A 12,737-nucleotide genomic window follows, 5' to 3' on the forward strand; every position below is an offset into this window, starting at 1 on the left:
CTAAGTGATGCACATATGCTGGTTGAATGCTGAAGAATCTCTTCGCAGAGGCCTTGGGAACTGTAGCACACTGAGGTGCTGAATGCTGAAAGTATGCATAAGAAAGCTGGAGGCTTTAGGCACACAGAACTGCTTGGAAATTGCTGTAGACTGATTTGCTGTGATGATTTATGCTGAATACTAGGCAACTGCTTTTATATGGACATGTGCTGCTGGTTGGTTCACTACAGGGGCTGTCCTTTAGTTTTGTGGACAAATAAATGCTGTTTTACAGCTTTAAATGCTGTGCATTGTTTCATGAGAGTCCCACAAGCTGGCCGACTGTAGGAGCATACTTGACTACTGCTGCTGCTCTCCTTTGCTGGCCGATTGGAGCATGAAAGATCCTTTATTCTGTTGCTTGGTTCTTTCTGCGGTCGAGGGCTGTAAACAGCCCACACAGGCTGCTGACTGAGGCTTATAGCCATGGGCTGGCCTTTGGCTGGCCCATAGGCATGCCTTACATGCAACTACTCGTCTACGTGCTTGCTAATGCAAAGTCTAAGCTGAGGTTGACCTGTACATGCACCTATCTGATGATTTCTCCGAGTGGGTAAGAGGACTAACACATGTAGACTCTCTGTGGCTGTGGAGACTGACCTTCGTAGCTCATGCTTGACATGTCCCGGATTGGGGATCACAATGGGGTCACGGCATACAACAAATATTCCTAAAAAGGTAAATCCTACTCTATGAATGTTGCATTGATGTAGAGCCAGTGTGTCACATAGCACTCCAGTGTAGGGTGCATGTGACATTCCCTCTTGCTTAGCTTGGCAAGAGGTTCATCGCTTCCAAGTAGTTTGCCAAGAGTTGGTGAAGCTGCGAAAGGAAAGTTTGGGACAATGTTTGTTTGCTTGCTTCAATCTCTGCTTCATTATCCAGAGATATATCCAAGCTCCTTTTTTAAAGTTGGCATCTCATCTTGATTTGTTGCCTTGCCTAGTGTATGCTTCTTGTGCTTTGGCAAGGCGCTCCTTGACAAACTCAATGATCTCTGAAAATGTTTTGGTGGTCTTCAAGGAATGTGATACCATTCTCGTAAGTAGTGACGAGAAACGGCGACCAAATGTTGCCTCGTATGGAGTCCGACCAATGCTAGATGAATGAGTGTTGTTGAGGATGGCTTGAACCAAAGGAAGATAATGCTCCCCCTTTGACTGCCTGTCATGGCAATACGATTTGAGAACATCAAAAGCGAGCTGCTTGTAGATTTTTGTTTGGTTGTTTGTGTACAGATTGAATGCATTGGACAAATGTAACTTGGCTCCAAAGTTGTCGAATAATGCTCTCCAAAAATTTAAAGTTAACTTGGGATCCTTGTCTGATGTTAGTCCTTGGCAATCCTCCAATGGGTACCAATGGCGGATGAACAAACGAGCAATGCCTTCAGCTGTGGTGGTTTGCTTACACGGGATCAACATGCAAAATTTTACTGAATCGGTTCACAATGGTCATGCATTGTGTGTTCCGAGGTTCAAATGCAGCAAGAAGAGGTCCAACAAAGTCCATATATAACATGCACGTTACTAAAAGGTAAATTTGGACATGTTCCTAGATTCATCTAGGTTGAAGCAACCGTGTTTGTTTCGTATGAGGTACCTTCAATTTTTGGCATATTTAGCATGATTGCACATGTTGATAGACATTCCATCTCATCTTTGGTAAATAGAATGATCGCTCAAGTTCTTCCAATGTACTATTGATACCACGATGGCCTCTAAGGAGAGAGTCATGGACATCATGGAGAAGTGCGTGTTACTTTTCCCTGAGAATGCATAGTCGGTTTGTAACTATTTGACCCTCCTAGCTCTATTTCACATGATGGAATCCTTGCTCGAACACCAGATAGGTGTAAGAAGGCATGGGGATAGGGACCATAAGGTTTGCTCAAGAAAAAGCACAAGTCTTGGTCAAAGAGCAGAGAAAAGCAAAATGTCAAATTGGGTTGACCGCAAGCGAGGGGCACCTCTGGGAGACCGAGCTGAACCAAAAAGCTAAAACCCACTTTTTTCAAAAAGCAGATCCAAGGCCAAAAAGCAAGGCCCTGAAGCTGGAAAAAGCTAAGCACAAGAACTTTGAAAAAGTTGGTCAAAAGTTGAGCAATATTTCATTAAAAGTTGCCCTGTATCTCCGGAGATTTGATAGAAACTCAGTACGAAGAGCTTTGTGTGAATATATGCTCTTATGTGTGTGTGTGTGTGTGGAGTGCGTGTGTGAGAGCATATCTTGATACAGAGTTCTGCACTCACTATTGGGCACTGATGACATTAGTGGGGATGTCGTAGTATCTAGTCCGTACTATGCATAATGGAGTTGATAGTTATATGGTCTTGTGGGTTGACTACCATGAGTATATAACATGCACGTTCCTAAAAGGTGAATTTGGGCATGTTCCTGGATTCATCTAGGTATATAATATTTCATTAAAAGAATAAAATGGAAAGCAAATGGAAAAAGGCAAAAGTAAAAGCTTGGTTAAGCTTTTGGCAAAAAGCAGAGCCCTCTTTAAGTATAAAAAGGCTTGAACCTCTCTTGTAGCATCATGAAGGAGATCGTGGAGTGTGTGAAGACCATCTTCATCGGTTATCATCACCATCATTAAGCTTTTGAAAAGCACCACCTTTTTGTGCAGCTGTGCGCACTGCCGGCCTCTGCTAGAACCTTTGCCACCTTTGTGTGCCACTTGGAGCTGCTGTACCAGGTTGATCGCCGCCACCTTTTTTGCTGCTGTTGCCTCAAGAACAGCCCCTTGAGCCAGCTTTAGTCACCTACTGAACAGAGCCACTAGCGTTGTGCCTATCTCAGTCCCTGCCGCTAACCTTTGTGTTACCTGTCTTAGCCTTGGTCCTCTATGTAGCCACCTCAGTAATGCTGCTGTTGCTTGTGCCACCAACCAGCCCGCCAGCCCGCCCAGCCAGCCAGCCAACCTACATCAGTAGTGCTAACTAGCACTTGTGTTGTTACGGGCACTGCTCGCCAGCGCCAGCACTTCCGCCACCTGAGCCACCGCCTACGGACAGCACCGCTAGTCTACTGAGTTGTACCTGCCTCTTGGCTGCTCGCCAATTACTTTTTGGCCTCTTTTATCGCCTATTGGCTACCATTGTTTTCCTGTATGGCGTTCTTAAGGTTTTGTCTCCTTCTCTGTCATGTGCACTGCGTGTGTCTACCGTGTGCTACACGCACACAAGACTAGCTTCGAGGTTTGGGGAAGCTTGGAGCTAGGCAGGTTGATTGGCGAGCTGAGTTAGGGATAGACTAACGGGCGGGCGCCAGTGTGGACGCCCGATGATCGGCCAAGAGCCTATAAAAGGGTGGCCAAGGTTAGTCATTAGTCATAGAGAGTCTCGCGTGATTTGTGAGAGCTCTATGGTCTAGAGCTTGGATCTAGTGCAGACGTGCACCTGCTTCATGCAGCCGAGGCCGGCAGCGGTCTCAAGGCTCGTGAGGGTAGCTTCGTGGCGGTATGGGACATCGCGAGGTAGAGATTAGTCGGTACGTCCATCTAGTTAGCTCAGCTCGTGGCTCGGTGGGGACAGCCAAGTTTGTGGGCTTGCCCACCACGGTTGTCATGGTTGGGTGGTGAGTCAGGCCTGCATCCCCTTCTTGTTTGTTTGGTTTGTTTGCAGGTTTCGAGTCTCGTATCAGGAGCGTTCTACGAGGAGATCGTATGGGGATTTGATAGTGGTATCAGAGCGTGTCTCGTGAACGAGCAAGTCGGTAGGTAGAAAAGATGAGGTCGAAGAAAGGTATGTGTTCCAGAAGCTTGCTATTTTGTTTATGCATGCTACTGTTTTTTCAGATAGTATGTTGTTTTTTTTCATCAAAGAAACCCATGATGAGGGAGTAGGTGGTTTAGCAGGGTTGTTTTGCTTTGCAAGAAGAAGGCTGGATGAGTTAGTGCAGTCGTATGAACAGCTGTGAGAGAGAAAAAAAAAGCATGTTCGCTTTTGTTTGAACGAGAGAGAGAGAGAGAGAGAGCGAGAAGTGATCGTTGGCGGTGCTGGTCGCGGGCTACCGGCTATTGGTGGTGCAAGTGTACAGATGGCCAAGCGTAAAGGTGGCCAGGCGTACGCTGGCGGGCGGCCAGGCTTGCGTAGGCGGCCAAGCCCAGGCGTACACTGGCGTAAGCAGCCACGGTCACCTGAGCAAAGGCGACGTCGACAGAAACGCAGGCATCGGCAGTACGGTAGGTGACAGCAGCAGTGCAGGTGACGGCAGCAAGGCAAGTTCGGCAGCGCTAAATCTACGAGGGGAGAAGGAAAAAAAAACAGTAAAAGCATTCACGCCGATTTGGGTTGCTTTTGTTTTTTTTGGATTAAACTTTTTTTTAAAAAGAGTTTAAAGACTTCCCCTACGGTGTAAAGGTGTTTTTTTAAAAAGAAAACAGAATATATATATATATATATATATATATATATATATAGAAAACACGAAAGCAAAAGCTCAAGTTGCTTTTGGGGAAGATTATATAACTTAAGTGGGCTTCTTGCCACACATCTCTCAAGTTTTCAAGCTCTCAAGCTCTCAAGTTCTCTCGCACTTTTCTTGTGCAAGATCGAATTTTCTCTCCACTTACCCTCTTCACGATGTCAACCCAAGAATCCGAGTTGGAGCTCCTTATCGATCGTGAAGGCTTGCCGGCTACGGAAGATACCGATGTCGATCTTTTTGACGATTATGTGTCCAAATCAGATTTTCAAGAGTTTAAAGTGGCTCTTGAAGCTACTTCTACGGAACGTGAGGCACAAAAGCGCCGCGCACATGCAGGCTTTGCAGAACTCTATCTCTCTTTTGACCACTACCCTATCTAGTCTTTTGGGTATGGATACCTTGGTCTCTGCTTTAGGCCCCAACATTACTCCGGAACAGTTCGGAGGCGAGCAAAAGCAACTTACCAAGGAGATCGTGGACACTTGGCTACATAAGTGGCAAGTCCATTTTCAGTTTCATCCATATTATGATGGAAAAAAGATCCAGTTAGCAGCAGGTTTCCTCTCAGGCAAAGCTTTGCTTTGGTGGAAGGAACTCAACCCTAAGCCAACGACTTGGGCACAATTCGAAGACGTCTTCAAGAAGGAATTCCTCAAGAAAGAGGATGATTATGATGTTGTTGTCTGGTTTATTGCTTTGACCATGACCTTGCAGCATCTCACTTATGAGGTCTACCTCCAGAAGTTTCGGAACTTGCAGATGAAAGCTACAAAGATGAATCCCACAACTCTTTTGGGGTTCTTCGTAGCCGGTTTACCCGACTCATACCGTTTACAGGTTAAAAATAACAAATGCAAAACTTTGGACGAGGCCATTCATTCAGCTCGTATCTATGATGATACAATGGTCTCTTCCAAGTCTAAACTCGTTACCGAGCAGGGGAACAAGCATAAAAGAAAGTTCTCCGCACCAATGGCTATCACGACTGAAGGAAAGTCTTTGGACCAACCTTCGTAGAATTCAAGTTCGACACCAGCAAAGAAGAAACGACTCCTTAAGGCTTTGAAGCTCAAGAAGGAGGGACGTTGTTTCATTTGCGAAGAAAAAGGGCACATGCATAACGAGTGCCCGAAGCAAAAGAGTGCAAAGACCAACGCAGGTTTCAAGCCAAAGGCAGCTAAACAGTTATCTTTGACAGGTACGTCAGTTACTGTACTTTCTCGCCCTAGTACATGTTCTGATTGTCTGTTCAACTCTAAAGTTTTTGGCTTGCATGATCTTCTCCGAGTTTATGGAGAAGTAAACGGCTAGAGAATCCACATTCTTCTGACCCTGGCAGCTCACACAACTTTGTTAACTACAAACTTGTGCAGAAATTGAGTCTTGATACTACACTCAACGATCATACCTATGAGGTATGCCTACCTGCGGGTTGGTAAGTATGGGATTGAAAGGTGGAGATGCTACCAATCCGGATTCAGGACTACAAAGATAATTTGGAATGCTATATTATGCACCTAGAATATGTAGACTTGTTATTAGGGATTGAGTGGTTTAAGACTCTTCAAGTCCAGATAGATTGGTCTAGTCATATTTTTTCTTTTCAACATTGGAACACCGAGAATAGTATTTTAGGTGATTGTATACATCCCTCTCAGGGACTTCTTGTAAATACAGTTGATTTTGGAAATATAATGGATTCTTCTTTGTTTACTGCTTTCCATTGTGTATTGATTTCACTTTCTTCATTTCTCATAGCTTCTATGGATGTCAATGAATTAAGTGTATTTAAAAGCAAAGAATTACAGAAGATACTTGATTCGTTTCAAGATGTATTTTCTAAGGAACTGTCATCGGGTTTACCACCTGAAAGGGCAATAGATCATCATATTGGCTTGGTTCTCGATGCTCATCCTGTTAGTATTCCACCTTATAGGATGAGCCAAGATGAGAAAGATGAGTTGGCTAAACAACTCGAAGATTATTTGAGGATGGGCGAGATCCGTCCAAGTAAATCACCTTGGGGTGCACCTGTGTTGCTTAGGAGAAAGAAGGACAACACTTGGAGAATGTCTATAGATTACAAGAGATTGAACAAGCTGACAATTTAGAACTGTTATCCTCTCCCTAGATCAGATGACTTGATTGACCGGTTAACAGGAGCGAAATATTTCACGAAGATAGATTTACGTACTGGCTATCACCAGATACGTATTCATGAAAGGCATGTTGAAAGAACCGCCTTTCGGACTAGGTATGGTCATTACGAGTTTCTCGTATTATCTTTTGGGTTAATCAATGCTCATGCCACTTTCCAACAAATGATGAACGATCTTTTTCGTGAACATTTGGGGAAATTTGTGGTGGTGTTCCTGGATGATACTCTGATATATAGTCGTACTCTTGAGGATCATGTTAGACACCTCACGATTGTCTTATCTATTTTAAGACAGAATCGACTATATGCTAAGTTAAGTAAATGTGAGTTTTTAATGATAGACATCATTTACTTGGGACACAAGATTACTAGAGATGGATTGAGCATTGACTATGACCGAGTTCAGAAGGTTCTGGACTGGTCTATACCAAGAGCAGTGAAACAACTTCGTTCTTTTCTTGGTTTTGTTGTTTTTCTTCGGAAATCTGTGCGGGAGTACTCTCAGCTCACACTACCGATGACCGACTTCTTGAAAGGTCGTGGACGTAAGTCAAATCATCCTATCACTTAGAATAACGATTTGGATATGGCCTTCAGACTTTTGAAAGATAAAGTCAAGGAAGCACCTATCTTAGCATTACCCGATCCTAGTCGGCCTTATGTTCTTGAAACTGATGCCAGTGACTATGCCATCGGGGTTGCTCTATTTCAAAATGATAGATCTGTTGCTTTTGAAAGTAAAAAGCTAGACGACACTCAATTTGGTTGGCCAATCCTTGAGAAGGAGCTTAATACTGCGATTCATGCTCTCAAGGTTTGGAGACATCATTTATATGGCTCCAAGTTTGTGGTATTGACTGATCATCAGTCAATCAAGTATATGTGATGTGGATGATTTGAGAGGAAGGAAAGCTCGTTGGGCTGAGTTAATGCAAGTTTTTGATTTTGAGATTCGTTATTGGAAAGGATCCATGAATAGTGTTGCAGATGCGCTTAGTCGAATTAGAGAGGTGAATACTTTGTCGTTCATCGAGATTTCTACTGACTTATTTCAGTCATTGAGAGGGCTTTGCAGGATTGATCGTTATTTTGGTCCATTTTGGCAGAAGATCCAGGACGGGAGCTCATTGAGGATTGACCAAGACTCGATGACTGAACAGCCTACCATTCGGGCTGCAGGAGGCCAGTGGATGATTCGGAATGGTTTACTATTCCGTAATGACAAAATTTGTGTACCACAAATCCCGGACATTAGGTCCAAGATTCTTAAGGAGTGTCACGACGCCCCTTCTGCTGGACACCCTGGGGCACACAGGACATTATCGTTAGTGAAACACACTTTTTATTGGCCAAAGATGAAAGGATACGTAGAAGATTATGTTCTCAAGTGTCAAGTTTGTCAAGCAAATAAAGCTGAAGGCTTTAGACAGGCTGGATTGTTGCATCCTTTGCAAATCCCAAGTAATAAATGGGAAAGTATTTCCATGGATTTTATTATCGGATTGCCAAGAACGCATCAAGGCCACGATTCTATTTGGGTTGTGATAGATCGCTTGACAAAAATGGCTAGATTTTTACCGACCCGGAAGACTATTACAGCTACGCAATTAGCACGGCAGTTTATCGAGCAATTGTTTAGATTGTACGGGTTACCGCAGGACATAGTCAGTTTACGAGTGATTTTTGAAAACTTGTTTTTTAGAAGTTGAAAACAACTTTGAATTTGAGTTCCTTAGATTATCCTCAATCTGATGGCCAGACTGAAAGAGTGAATCAGATTTTGGAGGATATGCTTCGAGCATATGTATCCAAAAGACAGAGTTCATGGGAGGATTATGTTCCTATGTTAGAATTTGCATATAACAGTACTAAGCATACGAGTGTAGGTTTTAGTCCTTTCATGCTTATGTATGGTTTTCAACCTAGATCACATGTTACAGTGGGATTCTCAGGACTTCAGCATGATGCAGCACGTAATTTTTTGCAAGATATGCAAGACATGTTACAAGTTGCAAAGGAATCTATTCGAAGTGCTCAAGATCGAGATAGATTTTATTCTAATAGACATCGTTCACCCAAAGAGTTCTCTGAAGGAACGATGGTGTACTTGCGAGTAAATTATCCCCTAGATACTGTGGACCATTTCGTATTACACGACGAATTGGTTCAGTTGCATATGAATTGGATTTGTCTTCTCATGTGAAAGTTCATCCTGTATTTCATGTCCTTAGACTTAAGGAAGTACTGGGTGGAACACACCAGTTAGTTACTCCTCAAGAAATCATAGATGTCGAGGACATGACATTTGTTCCACTCGAACTTGAAAAGATTCTTGGATTTCGTGAAAGAAGATTGCGTAATACGCTTATCACGGAATACAAGATCAAGTGGAAGGATCGTGTTGAGGAGGATGCTACATGGGAGACATTGACTACTCTTTAGAGAGATTACCCTAGCTTTTTAGTGAGCTCAGGAGTGAGCTCTTAGAGGAAGGGGAGTATGTCATGTGCACAGTGTGTCTACCGTGTGCTACACGCACATAAGACTAGCTTCGAGGTTTGGGGAAGCTTGGAGCCAGGCAAGCTGATTGGCGAGCTGAATTAGGGATAGACTAGCAAGCGGGCGCCCAAGTGTGGACGCCGGATGACCGGCAAAGAGCCTATAAAAGGGTGGCCAAGGTTAGTCATATTCGGACTTGGACTCGGACTTGGCTTCGGATTTGGATTTGGATATTGGATCTGGTACTAGCTCGATGAGAGATTCTTGTGGGTCATCCTCGTGGTGTGCTCAACATCAGATATCTCGTGCCTCGACACTGTCTTTGACCTGGGATTCTACAACGGCATATTTGTTTGCTTTGTATTCATTGTTGTATTGATCTTGGCTAGCGTGCCCGTGGATTAAGGAATTCCTGAAAGGGGGCGGGGCTTGTTCCTTGCTTAGTGTGTACTATGCAAAGTTCCTTGAACTCTTCTCTCTTTCTTCCTCTCTATCTTCTCTCTCTATATTTATATCTCTTGGACATGTGGTAGAATCTATCACGGCATGCCCTGTTGGACTTACACGGTTCTTGTAAAATAACCAGCCATATATTGTCGAGATCTTTTCCCTATATTTCAAGCACAATGGACTCCTGTATTTCAAGCATAGTGGAGTACGACTTAGAGCATCGGCAACGGGTTATTTAAGCCAGGAATGTATTCAATCATACCTCCGAGCTTTTGGAAGATCCGACTCCATTTGGCTTGTCTGTCACTCCATTGGGCACTAGGCATGGTTTGCATCCATTTAAGTGCTTGATGATCTGTCTTAACTATGAAATCTCTCCTGTAAAGGAAATGTTTCCAATGCTTAAGCTCTTTGTTGTACTCAAAATAGTTCCTTAATTTCCGGCTGTAATAAGCCATTGGGCTCCCTTCCTGCTTGAAGATAGCTCCTAGCAATGCACACATGCACGTCCTTGTGGTTGATTTCAGTTGTACTTGGACATTACACCGGTGTTTTAAAAACGAAATAAACTTTGCTGCAAACTGATGCACACATTAGACGACATTATCTTTCACCATCAAGACAGAGAATGCAATTCACAAGTTGCATTGAAGTCTCCCTTTGTCATAAGCTTTGTACATCGACCTCAGGCATGGGTACCAAACTCCTGAGTGCCTCACAAAACTCATCCTGCGCACTCAGGAGTCACACAAATGCAAGGAGTCATGGGGATTACGTCCAGCTGGTGACACCCGATGGTGATACACATTGGGGTCTATTTGGGCTGATGCATGTGCATTGCACCTCCAGGAGGCAGAGGCAAATATCTGCACAGAAATGATAATTTTGGCTATTGACCTCATAACAGTCTATTGGCCTTGGCTCAAGTCCCCAATTTAATCGTCGGGGCGCATCGCAATACCTTTTTCACATTGTAGCAGGATGAGCTAATTTGTACGTACATGATAGATGTGGGTCTTTCATGGACACTTCATATTTCCTTTTGAGACTTTCCTGACGATGGCATGAAAAACTATCACAATCATGATTTAAGTAAATGAGACTTGCATGTGCAGATGTTTCACAAGAGGATGCCTCCAGAAGCGGTGGATTTGGTATCTAGGCTTCTGCAGTACTCTCCCAGTCTTCGTTTTTCAGCGGTAAGGCCTTAGTCATTGGTCATATTTTGTTAGCCAGGAATTTTTTAGGAAAGTGAAGATGGCCTTAACTCTTGACGCTTTTATGCAGCTGGAAGCCTGTGTCCATCCTTTTTTTGATGAATTACGTGACCCTAATACTCGACTGCCAAATGGCCGCCCTCTCCCACCACTCTTCAACTTCAAGCCACCAGGTGCGTACTGCAATCATCATGGTATCATGTATCTTAGTTTTAAGGTGGGACTAAAGAGGTTCAAAGGGGGGTCAATGACAGTCATAGATGTAAACCTGCCCATTGCAGGGCCCTATCTCAACTGTCCTATCCCCTTGGTTGCAAGATCTCCCCTCTCCACACCCTGCTCATGAGATTGGGGGGTTGTGTAAAGAGTTTGCAACTATTTACTTAAAAGGATTGTTTATGTTTGCAGAGTTAAAAGGTGCTACTCTTGAAATGATTCAAAAGCTCATTCCTGAACATTTCCGAAGGCAAAATCCGTTTTTGGGGTTCCAGTAGCCCAAAGTTCATGGGCTATAATCTCTTGCAAGGAACAAGTTCACTCTAAGCTGTTGTGTACAGGTTTCACAGTGCACATGTTGAAAACGCTGCATTCAAGTGTAACTATGTTCAACCTTTCCTCCTGTTGTTACTTAAAACTTTTTCAACACGTTCTAAACAAAGGATCATATCATTGGTGGAGAGTTTGGAATGTCTGGAAGCCACATGAACTGACAGTTTGTGGAAACCAGGAGAGCTAAATCGTTGGGGGAATAGTATGTATTTTGTGAGGCTGTTTAAGCAAACTACCACCCCTTGTGGGCAATATTCGGTAATTTATTTTGAATGGTGATACTATGAAGGGGTTAAGGTTCAACTAAAGACGCCCTTCTTTCTTGTTTTCAGTGTATTTTATGGTGGGATATGTGATTATATCGTTTGTAATTGGCAAGAGTTAGAATCTAGTGGAAAGGTTGTTCCATTAGACCACAATGTCTTTGGATTAGGTTAATATGCCATGCTGTCTGCCCGAGTTTAGGGGTCCCTTAGGGGGAGAACATAACCAATGCTTGCCTCTGCTTTAGGCTTGCTCATCCTCGTAACAGGGACAAGGTTGAAGTCCAGAAGATCTTGTTTGTATGAGCTTCAGTGCAGAGGCCTCCTTCAGGCTTCCTCATTCTCGTAACAGAAGATCTTGTTTGTATGAGCTTTAGTGCAGAAGCACCCAGTCATATGAATGAAACATTGTTAGAGCCCCATCTTTGTTGTCCTGTTCGTCTGAAGGTACATTTGCCAGTGTCCAAAGGCCTAGTGGCTGCCTTGAGGCAAAGGCTTTTTTGTTGGACTAGTTATATTATATATGCAAGGGTTCGAACTCTGGACGTGCATGTTAGCAAGCCAGATCATTACTCCATACGTATAGCTCATTTATGTAGAAATAAATTCTTTTTTGTAAAAGTTTTACTCCATTATTTAATTTCTATTAAATATGAAAACGACCAAAACTTGATAAATAGAGTAGTTAATAAAGCATTTGCAATTTCAAAGTAGCTTTTTAAATAGGATGTGCAGGCATTCTCTCAAAAAGTGAATACCGATGCTAAATAGGATTGAGATGAGTTACAAGTTTCTAGTTTGGACTTTTAAATGTTTTTTTTTGGGAGCATGAGTTTTTCTATGCGGTAGATGGGCCACAAAAGAGAGATCAAAGAGAGTTGATCAAGTGTATTATTAACACTTCCAAGGGAGTAATAAGTGTGACATTCAGGGAATGAAGTTCGTGTATTGTTTAAACCATTGTAATGATAGATGAATATATCTACCTAAAATGTTAGTGAGTTCAAACGTGGATCCTTCTTGAAAGAATGTCAATGTCCAAGAGGAGCCAATTTAACAATATTAAAAGAGTGCTTCCTGTGTTCTAAAAGAGAATTTATATTTTCAAAGTTACATCCTCTACCA

General features: G+C 43.1%; 1 protein-coding gene across 1 annotated transcript in view; it reads left to right on the forward strand.

Annotated features, from left to right (window-relative positions):
• Positions 1 to 11,657, forward strand: part of LOC147622310 (shaggy-related protein kinase epsilon-like) — a 28,088-nt gene extending 16,431 nt beyond the window's left edge. The window contains exons 10-12 of the mRNA XM_086823412.1: positions 10,699 to 10,782; positions 10,871 to 10,973; positions 11,209 to 11,657. Of these exons, the coding sequence (XP_086679538.1) occupies positions 10,699 to 10,782; positions 10,871 to 10,973; positions 11,209 to 11,294 (273 nt within the window). The 3' untranslated portion in view covers positions 11,295 to 11,657. The remainder of the gene's footprint in view (positions 1 to 10,698; positions 10,783 to 10,870; positions 10,974 to 11,208) is intronic.
• Positions 11,658 to 12,737: the final 1,080 nt, after the last annotated feature.

This window comes from Cibotium barometz, chromosome 29, assembly GCF_041138505.1.
Source record: "Cibotium barometz isolate CiBa-2024 chromosome 29, ASM4113850v1, whole genome shotgun sequence".
Lineage (NCBI taxonomy): Eukaryota > Viridiplantae > Streptophyta > Polypodiopsida > Cyatheales > Cibotiaceae > Cibotium > Cibotium barometz.